Raw genomic sequence first — 17,242 nt, 5'->3', positions numbered from 1 at the left:
TAATTTTGTTTATTTGGTAATTACTGGTGTTTTTTTATTTTATATAATGATAATGTGTCCTTTTTATTTTATTCGTTTTTGTTATTCATCGAATTAATCATCCTTTTTTCTTTAATTTCTTTGTGGACTCCAAGTTTTGTTTATAAATTTTCCATCCACCGCTAACGGGTTCCACAAACTTTCTCCGGGGGTTCTCTTTGGGGCGCTCTCTCTTTTCTCTTGCACAGTAATGGCGGCTCTCTGGCTTCCTTCTCTGGGCCCTTTCTCCAACTCCGCGACCACCTCCGCTCCTGTGGCCCACTCGCCTCTCTCTCTCCTTTCTTCTCCTTCCTGCCTTTCTCCGCCCCCTCTCTTTCACTGGACTCGCTTTTACAGGCGGCAACGGCAGCGGCAAGTTCTCTATGTATTCGTTTTTTTTTCAGGCTTTTGTATTTCAGTAACTTTTTCCGATTCCGCTTTGTGGCCACATTCGCACCGAAAAAACCGTAGGCCCACAAACAACAACAAATCGTACTCGAAATTATTTATTCAAGTCAATTAAGTTTTCATGTCGGATTTTTGGGGAATTTTCGCTGATTATCTCCTGCGGAGATTTATGGCGTTATCGTGGATATATCCTGGTGGGATTAAGGATACATCTATTTGGCCGCTGCCGTTGTGTTCCCACGCCCGTAGAAATTATACAATCACTCGAAGGATTTAAAAACTATATGCGTACAAGGATGTATTTCTTGGGACACTCGCGTTTGCCTAATTTGTTCGTTATTGGATTTAAAATTTAAAATTAGAAGACTGCGCACTGCGATGGACAGCGATTTGTTTATTGCACAATTCGAATGTCTCTGTTGGGATTGGGATTCTTTATTTTCAGGCCTGTGTTCGCTGCGTGCGGCAGAGTCGGAGTGTTTTCGTTTACTCAGGAGCTAGTGCAGGATGCTGCTACGCCAGACCATGAATTTTTCATCAAGCATCCTTATTAGAGATTTTCGCCCCATCTCGTTGAGATTTCTGCGCAAGCATCCGCCTGAGAGAGATGCCGAGAGAGAGTGCGAGAGAATGGAGCCTGCGAGAGCGTCAGTAACATAGATTTTGAAAGGACATCCCTTTGAATGGGTGCATCTCCCAATTGGTATGCTATACAAATTAATAAGCCATTTTTACTATTCCCCCATAAGTATTTCCCTTTGCATCTGATTATAGTCTCTTGGAGGTATTTTTCTGAATTTTTCCTGTATCTTTTGGAGGGTTGTTCGCTTATCAGGTGGGCGGTGGATGAGCTTGGGGCCGTGCGAAGAGGCCGGGGGTGTCTTTTGGGGGTGGCTTTATCTGTTTGTTATTCGCTCTCCCCAAGCTTTCCAGCTTTTCAATTGTCAGCCAACCTTTCTCCGAGGTTGCAACATTGGCTAATGGTGAGTTTTAGCTAGTTCCCAAACCTTGCCGCCATTTTGTTAGCATACATGTAAAGAAAGAAATTTACATGGTCCGATGTTAGGTAAAAAGCATGCATAAATGAAATTAATTAAAAAAATCTATTTTTGTAATTTAAAAAAAAAAACCTGGCTTTTTAGCATCATTATTGATTAATTTTTAACTTATTGAATTTTCCTATATAATAAAATCAGTTCGTCTTAAACTTAAAGCAGAATAATAGAATCATAATTCTATAGTTCGTTTTAAGATTATACTTAAGAAAAAAATAATAATTTTAAGAAATAAAAAAAAAATAAAAACTTCATGTTTGTGATTTTTTATTATTCTTATTTTTTAGATTGGTCAATTTTAAGAAACATATTTGAAAAATAATAATTTTCAGTTTGGCCCAATTTTTTTTAATTGCGGGCCAGAAGGAACTCCATTGGAGACCCTACCCAAGCCTCTCCAGACAGCCCCTCAAAATATTCTTCTTCAATTGCGTCTCTCGCCGCTCCATGTTGGACATCTGTTGGCCTGCTAGCTCTGCGTCCTAGCCCAAGTAATTCTTCTCCTGCTTGGCTTGAGTCCTTTTTTCGGGTAAAATGAAAATCAATAAAAAGCTCAATGACGTCAGCCGTCCGGCACACACACACACAATATTCAACAAAAAATGCTGCTGGCAAATACCCGTAGCTCCAGGCTCCCCCAGACTCCGGCTGTCACATCCATATCCCCCTGGCTCCCTGGCTCAAACCCACGAAGAATTCTCTCTTCTCCGTCGGATATCCAATCGCTCTGCGATGGGAGTTTATGTGTGTGTGAGGCGTGATTTGGTGGTAGTATGTGTGTAAAGCTGAAAACTCTGCACGTGAGCTGGCTATCAGAAAAAGACTCAAACATTTCGACAACCAAAAAAGCATTTATCTCACAATATTATTCTACTTGTCATAGATAAATGCAAAAAAATGCATGGAAAAAAAAGTTATTATTATTATATTATTCTCTATTATTTATATTATTTTACAGCAATATAATTTTTTTTAAGTTCCGAGCGTCAAAATAGTCATTTATTTCATTAAAAAAACATAAATTTTTTTCAAAATCTCAGAATGTAACATTCTGTCTTTTATTACATTAATATAATTAATTTCAAAAATTTTAATAATTATTTTTTCCTCTGCAGCATAAAGGAAGTGCAATAGGACGAAAAATGAGCGATAGGCTGGGAAAAGCAACGTACAAGTGGCTTTGACAATTTACGCCAAATTCCGTGATGGCTGCGATAAGCCGCAGGATAAAATCGAAAGCAGCCACGACAGCTCAAGCCAATTGCGAAATGTGCAACAGAAGTGTACAAATTTTATAGGCTTTGCGTACTTTGGGTGCTTTGGGGGCTGAATATTTTTGACAAGCACGTGATGTGTTAAGTTAGACTCTGTGATTCTAAAAATAGCATTTTTATAAAAAGATTTTTGAACTTTTGAGAAGTAGATTTTTCTTTCTATATTGAGGAAAGTTCATTTAAGCATAAAACTCCTCCCGCATTTTGTTGCCCTCAAAAGTAGGCAATAATAACTGAGTCTGGCACTATTAAGGCTTTTCAGTCCAAAATGCATTGAAGAAAGGTTTTTTTTTTGCAAAAATGAGAGAAACCATCACACAAGCGTTCTCCCCCTAACCGAGCTTAGTTTTATGAATATGCAACACGATGTTGCTTCCTAATGTTAGCCCAAAACAACTATATTACTATATGTAATGCCCGAGGGGCGGATCGCAAGGGGGTGGCTGGCGGAATCGGAGTCACACACACACACACGAGCATTTATTAGAGCCGTTAGTTTGTAGTAGGTGTTAAAATTGCACATGAAATATGAAAAGCCACTCATAACAGCACACACGAACACACTCGCAGGCGAAGGAACATGTGCTCCCACTTGCCTGGTTAACAACTCCCCGGTCAATTCACCACGAAAGAGATAGCCAGCCAAGGAGGCGAAAGAGACGGGTAGACAGCGAGGGAAAGAGTCGGGAATAGCGAGAGAGAAATTCCTGAACTGCTGACGACAATCGAAGCGAATTCCTGATGTAGGTGGGCCATATCGCAATAGCTGTGGCTCCAGCTGCGGGTTCCTTTTTCAGTTTTAGTTTCAGTCGTTGTCGTGTCGTCGTGATGTGCACATCTTGAGAAGATTGCGTTGCTTTCTGGGCGCAGCTGTCGGTTTTAATGGAAAATAATTAATTTCATATTTAATTTGAAGCCCATTGAACAATGTAAACAAGAACGCGATAATCGCGATGGTTGCGGGATAGCTGTCAGCGTTGGCTTTCGATTAGAACGTTTAAGAAAAAATATAATTCGAAGGTTGCCGGATCGAGAAATTGTTGGAAAATATCTGTTTCATATAAAAAATGGTCCATACGTTCCAACAATTTGTCAGGTTGGCGCTCTCGCTGATAACTAAGGACTACTATAACTAATTTCGTTGTTTTGATCTGGATCTTCCCTGGTTGCAAACAGCAACATCAGCAACATCAAACAGCAACAGCAACATCAGGCCATCACCGTCAACAAAAGTTAAACAATGCTAAGGACATGAGTTCGCCAAACTGAAAATTATTTTGCGCATATGGAATGCTGCACACATAGATATAGCAGTATATACTTATACCGATATATACCTATATATTTGCCTATGTTATACACACACAAATCTAAATAAAATCTAAGTGCAAACCAATTGTGATTTAAGCTAATGACCACGACCCAAAAAACAGCTACATAAGTGTAAAAAAAATTTAAGCAATTAATGCAATTTTCATTTTCTACTTTAATGAAATTTTTAGGGTTTTTTTTCATCATTCCTCTGCTGGTTGCTTTTTTCTGTACACACAACGCCACGCAATCCCACCCAGAACTCTCTCCTCTCAGGGCTCTCTCTTCGGGGCCCCCTCCCCGCCACTACGACTTTCACCCGACTGCCTTTCTCTCCTTTGTTGTGTTGGCCGTGATCCCGCCTTGCTCTCTCGCTCCCACTTCCTTTTTGCGGATGAACGCATTAAATATGCAGAAAAATAAAGCAGCACTCATACAGGCACAAGCACAGGCCCACACAGACGCACTCACGTGTAATGGTTAACTGTTTTGTTCTTTACCCTTGAGCTTAAAGGAAATTTCATTAGGGCTGAGAGTTTCTGTTTTTTAGCCCAGTGAACTCGTCAGGAATTAATTAATCAAAGTTGTGAAAGGCAATCATGTGGGCGGGAATGAGAATAAGTGGGAGCTTAAAGTTCACCATACGAAGGCAGAAAAATAAATTAAACTAGTAAAGATACAACTGTATTAACTTTAAAGTCTGTAGAGGGAAAGAGTATATCTTGTGGTACAACAGTGCGTATGATTAACATGGCTTACGTTAGCCTTTTCGCTTATTTCAAGTGCTTGGCGACCCAGCATGGGCAGAATAATATCCCAGTATTTCGGTGCTTGCTGCCAGCTGCAGTGCCCTTTCTCTCAGCCATGCTCTCTCCCTCAGTCTCGCTCTCTGCTTCGTGAGTGTATCTGTGTGTGTGTTTGTGTGAGTTACAACAAAAGGCAGCATGCAACATAATTACAACTCAACTTCAACTTTACACTTAGACGCGAGGCGAAGCTCGCTAGAGAAACAACAAATACGAGAGCCGCAAAACGTGTGTTTACTAATCAGTGTATCTAATATACATATATTAAAGTGGATATAATCTAAATATGTATACTTTTCTTCGCAGCAGTTTTCAAATTTATTAAAAGTCGACACAAATGCAAACCAACAAACGCCTTGTAAATAGCAAAACTAACTGAAATAGAGACTCAACAACACTTTCTTATGCTAATAGAACAAACTTAAAATTAACATATTCTAAACCAAACCATAACAAACAACGAATAAACAAACAACGGAGTTTACACAACAACAACTTTATAGAGGAGTTCAGGTGAGTTAAGAAAAAAAGAATTTTAGTCCTTTTAGAGTATTTCTATTTTGGTATCAAAGGAGCAAAAATAACGTCAACAGTTGACTTAGACAATGGTGAACAATGGCCAAGAAATTGACACAAATTTCGCCCATTTTCTGCCCTTCCTCTCCTTCTCTGCCTTTTGTTGCCTTTTCTCTGTTTACTGGGCTCTGGCTGGGATGAGTGGGTGGTTCGCCCGTCGATGGGCGTTAAATTTAATTAAAAGGTAAACTAGTTACGGCAGTAGTGGTAGTAGCTTTGGCAGTGGCAGCAGCAACAGGCAGCCAGTTGGAATCGATTTTCCCTTTGACTTGTGTCAGTTGGCAAATGGCAAACGTCACTAGGCAACCGAACCGGGGGCCAGGGAACTAGAGGATGAGCCCATTTGTATGGACAAATGATAGTAATGACGACATAAGCACCCACATTCAAATAAACACACTCGCCAACTGAACCGAATGGACGTCATAAATGTTTGACAATGCACACGAGGCGTATGAGTAATGGCGCACGGCCCACAGAAGAAACGGCTCTTTGTTTTGTGGGTGTAACTGAATAGCTGAGTGTGTGTGTGTGTGGAGGGACACCATTGAAACAACTATCCATTGACATGACCCCCTCTTCCATCCGTTCCATCCGTTTTTGTGAGGGTCAATGGGTGCATAAAATTGCTTTTATGCTTCGATGTCAATGCTCGCCTCTTTTGCCCTTTTCCCTCTGCTCTTGGGTGGAAACATATTCAGTGGCTCTTGTTGGGCCAACTTTTAGATGTAGCCCTCCACCACCTTCCCCTGGAATCGACAACTTTTTGCCAATGTTTTGTAGCTCGCATTTGTCTGCCGTTAATTGCATGGAAATTGTGAGCGCAATTGAAAAAGTTAAACAAGGAAACCGGGAGGATAGCATTGTCCCAGCTTCCTATTTTCGCTGTGAAATAGAAAAAGAACAGGGAAAATGCAAATGGGTGCAGTCATTGACTTCCCTGGCCGAGCCCGCAATGAATAAATAATTTAAATTATAGGCCATGTCCAGCTGCGAATGCCTGCTGGTCATTAGTCAGGCTGGCGAAGAGACCCCGACGACATCCTTTTTGGCAAGCAAACCGCAATAAGTCGCCAAGTCATTGCCTCGTTTATAGTTTTTGGGTTGGCTTGCAACAACAAACGGCAGCTTGGCCACGTTTTCTTTTATGGCTCTATTCGAGTGGTCGTTTGTGAGTAAGTGTGTGTGTATGCGTCCAAGCAACACTCCAAGTCCATTGCACTCGGCAGCTGGAAAATGGCTTACGCCACGAAAACTCCGCTCACCAATTCTGTTAAATGCACGCGTCTTCGGCGATCGCAGCGGGAGAGGTAGCGTCACAGGGGCAGCAATATATAGCCAGATAGAGCACCCCGTTGACAGGTGATGTCAGTTGATAAATGACCCACTTCCTAGCCGAGCAACCAGTTGATGCTTTGGCCTTTTGCCCCGATAAAATAAGTACAAGACTACCAAACCGAAACGGTGGAGAGATTAAAGAGCAATTCCGAGCAGGCGAACGGTGGTCCTGACATTTCGTAATTGAAAGTGCGCTGAAAGAAAAATGAGTATATTATCAAATAGAAAAGTAGAGTAGAGTAAATCAATCTAGGTATTAACTCATGGATTGAATAATTTATATTAATTGTATAAGCAGTCCATATAAATGACAACAGTAGCTACTTCTGAAAAAAAATTTAAATGTCTTCTAAAAATACTATTTCAAACTCATTCCATTTTTTATAGAATCTTGACCTTTGCCTTAATGGCATTTTTGTTGGTCGCTATTGTTGCCCAATTCCAGGCATTTGAAATGCATTTTTCCTTTCACTGAAAAAATGATTCCGCTGGCTGCTGTTGTTGCCACTTCTGGTGGCGACTGGTATGGCTAATTGAAACTGTCAATTATCAGTTGGCTATTGGTAGTGGCAGCTACCCGTTGGCAGTGAACTTTCACATTTCAGCCCGACCTGCACTTTTGAACTGCGCTATTTGTGAGACATTATTCCCTTTAGTGCTCCGGAGGCTAGGGGGCGTATGCGTAATATGAAATAACCTTGGACAACGTGGGCAGGCAGTGGCAGTGGCGGCGGCAGCGGCGACCAAGGAATGTAGCCTTCCGCTTCCTCTGCTCTCCCCGGCCACCACTCCCCTGGATTTTTCATTATTATTATAATTCATCCTTGTGCCTGATAAGTTTCTCGCCCCCCCCCACCCGCTGTGCTTTTTGGTTGCTGTTTGCCTTCTGCTTTTGTTGTTGAGTTCGCGCGGTCAGCGCATGAAATTTCTATCTACTGCGAAGCAGGTGACAGGGAAATTGTCAGGGGGAAATTTATGGAAAACTTCCCCAGTGCCCGCTCTCTGTGATTTAACCGTTAGCGCCTCGCAAGCGCGCGCATTGGAAAAAGTCCGTGGTGAAAAGATAAGCCTTCTCTCTCTCACTTGTTTAGCTTGCCTCTCCCGCAGTTAATAAGCTGATTCTGAGTTTCTGCGGCTTTATTTTTGGTGGAACTTTTCGAGAAAATGAGCTTCGGGAGCACACTTAATAGGCGACACCGAATCAGGCATCTTAATCAATTGATTGAAGAGCTGAAAGATTGATTTCTCTCCCATAAACCCAAAACAAACGCCCCATCCGCTGAGCTCCTTTTATGGGACCATTTTGGAGGGTCCTGCCCCATCGGTCTAACCTTCCGATTTAAAGCCACATAAAGCCGCCCCATCCTGAAGCCACACACATCTACCCAACGCAGCCATCAATTTTGCATGGGGTGTTGGTGCTGTTGTTGCAGGTTCTGCTGCATCTGCTGCATTATCAATTCATGAGCCCGCGCCGAGAAACACAAGATACAAGTCCTCGCACCGCCTGAGGACCTCTGTGGATGGCAGCATAAAGCAGGCCCATAAACACCATGGTAGCTGGATTTTATCTTGCTGGAACTACATAAGTTATAGGCCAAGAGGGGGCTGTCAGTGCACAGAACAAAAATTAAATAAACTTTACAGAAAATGTCTAAATATTTAGGAGTAATTAAAGAATTACTTTATTAAAAGCAATAAATTAATCATTTTTTGAATGATTCTTTTGAAAAACATATTATTTAAAGTTATATATGTATCAAATATATAATTAAAACTCCACTGCAACTTCTTTCTCTCCCTGTATCTGTGTCAAGTTGCATACATCTGCGTACATACCCCGAGGATGTGACATCGACAGCTGCCCCATAAAGCCCCAGTAATAAATATACATGCATTCGAGAAATCAATCGCTGGCTCCCCATGTAGTTGATGCTCTGCCTTGATTTTAATGCCACCCCAACTCAATTTAATTAAGCGTGGCTCGGTCATACATACATTTCATAAACGTTCGGCAAATTGTTCGCAGTGGGTCGGAGGTCATAACCAATTCCCACACCGCTCGGATATCTCTGACCCGACCTGCTGCTGCTGTTGCTGCTGCAAAATTCATGCAATTGAAGCTACAGCTGCTGCAATATGTTGCCGAGGGGGCTAGGGCTTCTAATGCGGACGCTGCTGCAGCTCCTGGTCTTTCTGCTAAATCTCGGCCTAAGCTCCTTGCTGCTTTCAAATAGGATTAGAGGTCGATATCCTGGCAACGTCGGCGTTCTGGTGGGCTTCTCGCACACTCGACTATGCGCCAAGTGCTTGATGGCTTTTAATTACGATGGTTCAGATTGCTTCCTGGCCATTGGATGCTAATTCTAGCGCCTTTCAGAAGAAGGAAATGAGGCGCCTGAAAGAGTCCTGCCCCAGCAAGCGAAGTGTTTTCTTCCGGTTGCAGCCTGCCCTCTTGCAAACGGGCTTGGACCAGTAATCTCCTCTTTGTGCGTAAATGTATGCGAATGCACCGAAAAAAAGGCTAAGCTTTTATAATAACATTTCTATTTTATTAGAGTTATTTATTTAAATTTATTTAAACTAAGAACCCTCTTCTTTTAAAAGACTAGGACTCGACAATATGTTCCAAAATTGTATCATTTAATTTTATTTCTGCGTGTACATGAGCATGGCCTCGTACATATTTTCGCATTTTGTACGTGCGTCACCGTGTCAACCGCAAAGAACTGCAACCCTTTGCCTCACCACTGCTGGCCCGGCCCCACTCCATGACCCTACCCCGGCAGGCAGGCCACCTAGTTACCCTACTAAGGGACCTGCCTGGTTTTTGTGGCTGGTTGTTTGCCCTGGCACGTTGATGGCCATAAATACAGTTACACATGTTTACATTGCGGTCAGATACTGGCCATCCCCAGGGCTCCCGCCTCCCCCTTGGAACCCTTCGGTCATCTCGTTAAAATTCTCATTTCCTGCTGGTTTACTTTTGTTTATTTTTTAAATTTGGCATTGCATTTGGTTTACGAGATTCAATTAAGTACGTATTACAGTAGAAATTACAGAAAGTTTACACCATTAAACGTAAAAATTAATTAGTTCACAGCTGGTAACAGGAATAGCTTACTGTCAAATTAATTTTAAAACATAAAAATGCACTTTATTTTAAATAAAAAATATGTCTTGTTTCGATTGCAGTATTAACAGCTCTCTTTAAGCCGCGTTGCCTGCAATTTGAAAGGATCGCAACGCAAAATGGCGCCGCAACGCGCACGGCAACCTTACCAACAACAAAGGACACAACAAGTACAATTTACTTGGCAAAGGCACCAGAATCAGCCATTAGAAGCAACAACAATGGCCCGGCAACGACATAGAGTGGTTGAAAAATGAAACAAAAACCAGAAACGAATTTTCCACTCAAATTTGCATTCAGCCAAAGATATACAAAAGTCTAAACAAAGAGGAAGGAAACAACACACAACTGTGCACAAGAAATTCGCAAAAGAAAAGGGGTCAGAGGGCACGCACACAAACACACACACCGAAACGGACAACAGGACACAGGAACCACAACACAAATACACCTGAAAGGAGCACATAAAACTCAGAGAAACCACACCGACACACAAATAAGAAAGAAAGCGCCGAGTGCATCGTGAATAATTTCCAACGAATTTCCAAAAGTCTACGAAACAAATCTAACAAAACGTTCATTACAAATAATAACAAAAGAATCCCATAAAAGTTTTGAAATTTGCTCTGTGATTTTCTATCGGAATGGTTTACTAACCCAATAATAATAATAATATTTAATAAAATAATATATATTTATAAATATTGCTGCATAGACGACATACCAAAACAAACAAGTTATCGAATCAATATTGAAAGCTTTAAATCCAACCGGAAAGATAAACCAACAATGTTTATAAATACTAGAAGCAAAAAATAAATACACTCCAACTAATTAGAGCCGCAGAAGCTACTCAACTCCCGGCAAGCGTCAACGAACTCAATCGATTGGGAAAAACTAGAAAAACTAGAGGAAAACCCTAAGCCATTAGCCATGGACGAAATGCCGGACCTGTCGCACCTGACGCCACACGAGCGGATGCAGATCGAGAATGTCCTTATGCGCCAAAAGCAGGAGGAGGAGAAGCAAAATGAGATCATGCGGTGAGTTTTCGGTAGACCTTTAATTTAAATAATAAAAATTAATATTTTATTAAAATGTCCTTGCAGGCGCAAACAGGATGAGGTGGTTACACTGGAAATGCAAATCAGACAACGCTCCGAGCAGCAGAAGAAGGCCGGCGTGGAGCTGGATGCCACCTGTCACATCTGCCTTAAGACCAAATTCGCCGACGGTGTTGGCCACATATGCCACTACTGCAACATTCGGTGCTGCGCCCGATGCGGCGGCAAAGTGACTCTCCGTAGCAATAAGGTAAGTTCCATCCACTCAGCCATCCAATTTAATGAACCTGACAGCTCGCTTGGATTACTACTCTGACGGCACTGACATCGACACTATTTGGAGAGCGCGTGTGACAGCAGAAAAATGGGCTTTAAAGGGTGCTGAGCTCATTTTCCGCTTATTGGCAAATAGGACAGCGGCGCTGCCAAACTCTGACGCCAATATTGCTGGCGTCCCGGCTGCCGCTTGACTAAGCAGCCATCACTCATACGCCCCATTGCCACATCGGCATGGCCATAGCCGGATCCTTAGCTGGAGCCCTAGCCATCGCTTGTTGCCAACTGTCCCCAGTGACGCGTAGAGGGCATAAATAAGTGCCATTGTCGCCTTGTAGCCCGCTGTCGCGAGAAGGATAATTGGCGAGTGATGGTTTCATGTTCCTTTCTTTCCGCCTCCCTACAATTTATAGTTTCAAGTGATGTCTTTTTCCAAGGATGTGCTATTATGCAGTTCCCTGTTAATTCTTTCTAATTCAATAGTGAATTTAAATACCAGTTTTCAATTGATTAATAATGTTTCCAATATTTTGGCTCTTCTTCCAACTACCTTTAGATAGCCTTGGGAGCAGGATATTGATTGCTGGCATTGAAAGCCCCTCCATTCTCATTTTTTTCATCCACAAACTCACCCTCCAGGCCCCCGCCCCCGCAGTGCATTGCATTTCAATTACACTTTTTTCAATTTTTATTTAACTCAGTGAACCGTTTCGTTGGAGTTTTCCCGCTTGTTTCTTTTCCCGCTGCCTGAGCTTATCATTTTCTGGCCGTGCTGCCAAACGTTTTTCCGTTGAACTGCTGCCAAAATGTCACAGACACACACTCACACCAGAGGTGTGCCACAGATATAGACCCGGAGAAAAGAAATTGTATAGCAGCCCCGAACGAAAGCCAAGCGGAATTTCAATTTGGCTGTGACACGGTATCTTGGACTTATAGTTCCTTTTCTTTTTCGATTTTTGGTTGTTTTTTGTTATTCAAGAGACCTCCGGAACATCGGGAAGGTCGAAGCGCGGAAAACTAGCGACAGGTGGATCCATTTGTTCTTATTACGATCTTCATGGTACGATGTGACCAGGTTTACATTGCTAAATCCAGCAAAGTACTCGTTCCTTCCCCGCTCCACATAGGTGGTCGTAAAGATGCTAGCCCACATGAATTCGAAAAGCTTGGTGAAAACGTAAAGCACTGTGGTATCCGGCCATCCATCAAGTAGAGCTACGCCGTGTGCGTTTTCGGCTCTGTCCTGCCCTTCGCCCTCAATGGGTCCAAATTCCTCACCGTCATCGGAGGACCTAAGGCGAACTTGTATATCTGGGGCACTCAGATTTTCAGCTTCTTCCATGGTGTAGCCAGTCTGCAAATGTAAAAACGATGTGGACTACCTAACCTAAGTGACTGAATCGGCACGGGAGAGTAGAAACCCTGAATGTTTATGACTAGAAAGTCACTGCCTTGATAGTTTCTAAACGACAGGCTTATTTTCTCTTCGTCTTTCAGGTGATTTGGGTGTGCATATTGTGCCGCAAGAAACAGGAGCTCCTGTCCAAAACTGGCCAGTGGATAAACAAGACAGCGGGCCACCAGGATGGATTCATCCGGCGCATTGAGCCTGATGGCAGCAGTGTAAGTGTGCATTTTTCTAGCCCATTTTAGCTGCTCAGAATATATTATTCGCTGCAGGACATCTCCCAGCAGACCATCGTGGATCCGCACGACCAAACGGATAAGCGGCCCAAGCTGGAACGAACTCGCAGCGCCGCTGAGAAGGAAAACCTGCCCATGCAGCGAGCGGGGAGCATGCTCCGGCGTCAGTACTCGCAGCAGGAGCAGCCCACCAACCGGAGGCTCTCAGTGTCTGACAGCGGAATGGATCCTATGATGAGTCCCGGCCAGCAGCAGCAAATGCAGCACCACCAACAGCAGATGCAGCAACGCTCCCGCATGCAACCGATGAATCCTCAGCAGGCGCAGCAGGCATATGGCATGCAACAACAGCAGCAGCAAAGAACCGGTGGCGCTTATCCAGAGGATGATCCGCGTTTCTATCAGGTAATTAGTCAACTTTTCCCTTAGCCAGGGAGAATTGAGATAAACACAATGAACTAATACTATTTAATAATATTAATTATCATTTTTAGGGCGAGCTAGATGGTCTGATGAGACAGCACCCGCACCTGGCGCATCCCAGTCAGGTGCAAGCGCCACACCAGCCACAGTCACAACACCAACAGCAGACGCAACACCACCCACAGCAGCAGCAGCAGCACCTTATGCCCCAGCAACATCGCCAATCACCGCAGCAACATGTGCCCCAGCAGCAGCAGCAGCACCAGCAACAACACCAGCAGCAATTCGCGGCTAGACAGCAGCAGCATCAGGTGCAGCAATCCTACCAGGCGCAGATTCACCAGCAGCCTCACCAGCCAATGCCGCCACACCACGGGCAGCCAGGCATGTCGCAGATGGGAGGCTACCAAAAGCCCCCGCCCTTGACCCGCAACCTGACCATTTCCGGGGGTCATGCCATGGACACCAGCGCGTACAGCCAGCAGCAACAACAGCAGCAACGCCGGGCTCTGGCCGGATCCCAGTACGCCTCACAGCAGCAGAGATCCTTCAGCAGCTCCGAGGAGGAGTTCCAGCATCAGCTGATGCAGGCCCAGGCCCAAGCCAGCGGGGGGATGCCCAGCGTGGTTACCGCCGGATCGGACTATGACGGTGAGTTGAGACGTTTTGTCCAATTTGCATCCTTGGCTCCTTGTCGCTCTATCTCTGCTCTATCCCCTCCGATCGCTTGAGCGGTCCTCTGTCTCTCTCTAGTCTCCTCTTTCCCCGTCTATCACTATCGCTTCCATTTTAAACGCTCTGAATGTCCCCAAGCCAGATCCGAATTAATACTATTTTCTGTTCCGATAACTCTCCCAATAATTCACAATCTCTCTGTATTTGTAAAATCTCTTTGACTCGCTCGCTAAATCAAAAATCCTTTAAAAAAAACAGAATTCTTTCAAAACTATAGCACACTCTTGTCTCATATTGGTGCGTTGTCTTTTTCTTTGGCTCGTTTTTGAGGATCAGTACTTAATGTTTTTCTTTCCAAAGTCAAATCTTCTTGTACTTGAGTTTTCCTCATATTTCTCTGTTTCATATATCGGTGTAAATATTTATTTTTCAATATTCATTATGTATGACTGTCTCACACATTAAGTTAGCTTTAAGACTACTTCTAAGGTGTAAGTGTAGTTTAAGCGGGAAAACGGCAATCGCATTTCGGGGAGTCTCAAGCTCCTCGACGACTTCGACTGCAAAAGTTTTGGCCAAAAATAAACCGCACTTACCCACATACATACATATACAGACCAGTTTGCAATTTTTTTTCCACACTTTTTTCCACGTGCAATGGTGGCAGGAAAAATAAAAGAAAAAAGGAAAACGAACGTCGAATGGCGAGGAATGTTTTGTAGCGGAAACATTTCGATGCGCTTATCTCGGGGGCACTTGACTCGAATAGAAGGGGAAAAATCTCGAACGAGAGCGGGAAAACCTGCGGAAAAGCACAGAAAGCAGAAGAGGAAAAACGTGAAGGTGCCGAGGAAGGAGCGAAAATAAAAATAAATTGTTTACAAAGGCCAAAAGAGCCACCGAGACAAGTGCACACTTCTGGACGCTGCATACTTTCGGGCGAGCCATTGCCGCTCTTTTTTGCTATAATTGTAGTTGTTTTTCCTGCTCTTGTTGTTGTTGTTCGTCCTGTCCTTTCTTGGTGCTACTTTTGTTGTTGTTATTGTAGCCCGTTGGCCGTTAAATGCAATCAGCATAAATTATATGCCAGTGCCAGGCAAGCGAGCAAAGAAGGTTGCACAGCTGACCCGAAAACACATTTTCCAACAGGGAAACGTGGCACAAAAAAAAATATAAATAAAAAAAAAGCGTACAAGGAGGCAGGACAAGCAGCTTTTCCTTTTTGGCCGCCACCACAGAACATCAAGAAGTTGGCCAAGCAGCTGCACTCGCCTGATGAAGAAGGTGGGTGGGTGGTGCCTCCTTGGGCCGGCTGGGTGGCTGCTTGGCAGGGCGGGGTGAGAATATAGGGTTTCCTTCTGCTCTTCATGTTTTGAAAGATGCCGGGCGACGTTGTCAAGTACGATGCTGGCAAATTTATTATCCTAATTAGAAAGTTTCTTGTTGGCACTTGCTGCAGTTGTGCCACCCTCTGCCATGCCCCCACTTACAAACGACAGTCTTGAATGCACCTCAAAAAATAGATCATTCCCATACCTAATAAAATATAAAAAACTATCGGCAATACATCAAGCATAAGTATTTATTTAACGTTAAAGTATTTTGATTAAATATATAATTGATATTAATATAACTCTGGTTATTAAATTTATTCTATAATCATTTTTTTCGAGTGAATAGTTCAGGAGCAGTGCAACATGCCGCTCTGGGTGATTCCAATTTTTTATTGCTGCACATTAGCGCGCAAGTTTCTGGCAAGCATGTTGCACTTGCAGCACCCCGGTACCACCCCTCGTCGTCTTTGAACTCCTCTGTCATTTTCAATTTTCCAACAAACTAGCATACAATAATTATTGATTTCAACTTTGGCCCCGAGCTCACAGTATCAGCTTGCCAGCGTGTGTTCGCTGGTGACTGTTTGCCACAGAAAGTGGCATAAAATTAGGCTCCCAAAAGTTACAACCACCCAGAGCCCCGCCCCCTAGATCTGGTCTGCAAGCAGGCTGATAAGCAAGCTAGAATGCAACCAGATGGTTAGGAAAGGGCAGAACCGAAAGCCCAATCGAAACTGAGGCAAGTGAAAGTTTACGCGGCAGGTAGCTTGGCATGCTCGGGGCATGGAAAAGCGGCATGTGGAATCTGTTCCGGTGCAGTTGCACTTGAAACTCACCATAGTCCACCATGGGCAACGAAACTCACCACTTTTCTTGCTAGTTCACAATAGTCGCATCCTCAGCTAGACGCCATGCGTTGGAATTTCTCATCCAACGACTCGGCTGGAAAATTCCCACACACCAACGTGCTACCGAAGAACGCATGCGCTGTATTTTCCACGTGTGTCCCCCGCCTCTCTCCCTTCGAACTTACACCATTCCAATGCTGTGGGTGGGAAATGGGAAACAGTGAAAGCAGAAGCAGCTGATGACGAGAAGCGCGCGTAAACCCTCAGATCAGAAAGTTATCCCCCTACTAGGAGGTCTGAGGAAAACAAACTAAATAATAGCCTAAATAATGTCTATCTAATGGTTTTAATGATGGAATTTAAGATACATTTTTATATCTAATACCTTTAGAGTCCTTTAGAGTTATAAACTTTATGCTTTGGTGGAATAAAATTGAAATAAATTTTCCTAATAAAATCTTATAATAGCCATTTATTAATTAGTCCCCAAGCTGTTCAACAATCGAGTCTTTGACTTAGAACTCTTAGTTTTGCGTCACGTTGGCCATTTTGGCTCCTTTGTCCTGCGCTGTCAGATATTCGACTCCACTTCCCTCTTAGTTTTCACCCGCAGCGACGTCATTTCATTCAGTGCATTTCATTTGGGCCTCGTGCAGCGTCATGGTCTTTACTACGTGCAACAACAACATCAACTGATGCACTTTCAACACCAGCCGTGGCAGTAGCAGAAACCGAAGCAGAAGCAGCGATGGCCGTGTGCCAGTGTGGCAGTGTGGCACTGTCACTGCCAACCATCCATCGCCACAGTTAGTCGCTTTTCCGCATCCAGCACGCGCACAGAAAACCACCTCCCACATTCCACCCACCGGCCCCCACCTCTACAAATTTTCCGCTCGCTGGAAGGCAAAGACAAACACATTGGCTTTGCAGAAAATTCGCCTTGAAGGTGCAAACACAAACACCAACACACATTGCAACATTTGTGGGAAAACATATTTTATTTTATTTTAAAATTTATTTATGTTAATTTCTAAAATTTCAAATCATAATTGGGGG

General features: G+C 43.5%; 2 protein-coding genes and 1 long non-coding RNA gene across 3 annotated transcripts in view; 2 read left to right on the top strand and 1 right to left on the bottom strand.

Moving 5' to 3' along the window:
- Positions 1 to 3,571: 3,571 nt before the first annotated feature.
- On the top strand, positions 3,572 to 10,760 carry LOC122321581 (uncharacterized). Its single transcript, XR_006246157.2, has 3 exons — positions 3,572 to 3,627; positions 5,182 to 5,385; positions 9,982 to 10,760. It is a non-coding gene; the product is annotated as an uncharacterized lncRNA (long non-coding RNA).
- A 31-nt stretch (positions 10,761 to 10,791) lies between these two features.
- Rim (Rab3 interacting molecule) overlaps positions 10,792 to 17,242 on the top strand; it is a 34,130-nt gene continuing 27,679 nt past the window's right edge. Inside the window, exons 1-5 of the mRNA XM_043212069.2 lie at positions 10,792 to 10,962; positions 11,029 to 11,233; positions 12,760 to 12,885; positions 12,943 to 13,311; positions 13,401 to 13,980. Coding sequence (XP_043068004.1) covers positions 10,853 to 10,962; positions 11,029 to 11,233; positions 12,760 to 12,885; positions 12,943 to 13,311; positions 13,401 to 13,980 — 1,390 coding nt within the window. The 5' untranslated portion in view covers positions 10,792 to 10,852. The remainder of the gene's footprint in view (positions 10,963 to 11,028; positions 11,234 to 12,759; positions 12,886 to 12,942; positions 13,312 to 13,400; positions 13,981 to 17,242) is intronic.
- LOC108128700 (uncharacterized) lies at positions 11,930 to 12,701 on the bottom strand. Its single transcript, XM_017246425.3, has one exon. The coding sequence runs from the start codon at positions 12,602 to 12,604 to the stop codon at positions 12,233 to 12,235; it is 372 nt and encodes a 123-aa protein (XP_017101914.2). The 5' UTR covers positions 12,605 to 12,701; the 3' UTR covers positions 11,930 to 12,232.

The sequence above is a fragment of the Drosophila bipectinata genome, chromosome 3R, assembly GCF_030179905.1.
Source record: "Drosophila bipectinata strain 14024-0381.07 chromosome 3R, DbipHiC1v2, whole genome shotgun sequence".
NCBI classification, from domain to species: Eukaryota; Metazoa; Arthropoda; class Insecta; order Diptera; family Drosophilidae; genus Drosophila; species Drosophila bipectinata.
Note: the sequence above shows the minus strand (reverse complement) of the source record. Positions and strands in the feature narration are given on the sequence as shown.

Excerpts from the sequence above, each read along its gene's own strand:
- LOC108128700 (XM_017246425.3), bottom strand. The coding sequence starts at position 12,604 with ATGGAAGAAGCTGAAAATCTGAGTGCCCCAGATATACAAGTTCGCCTT.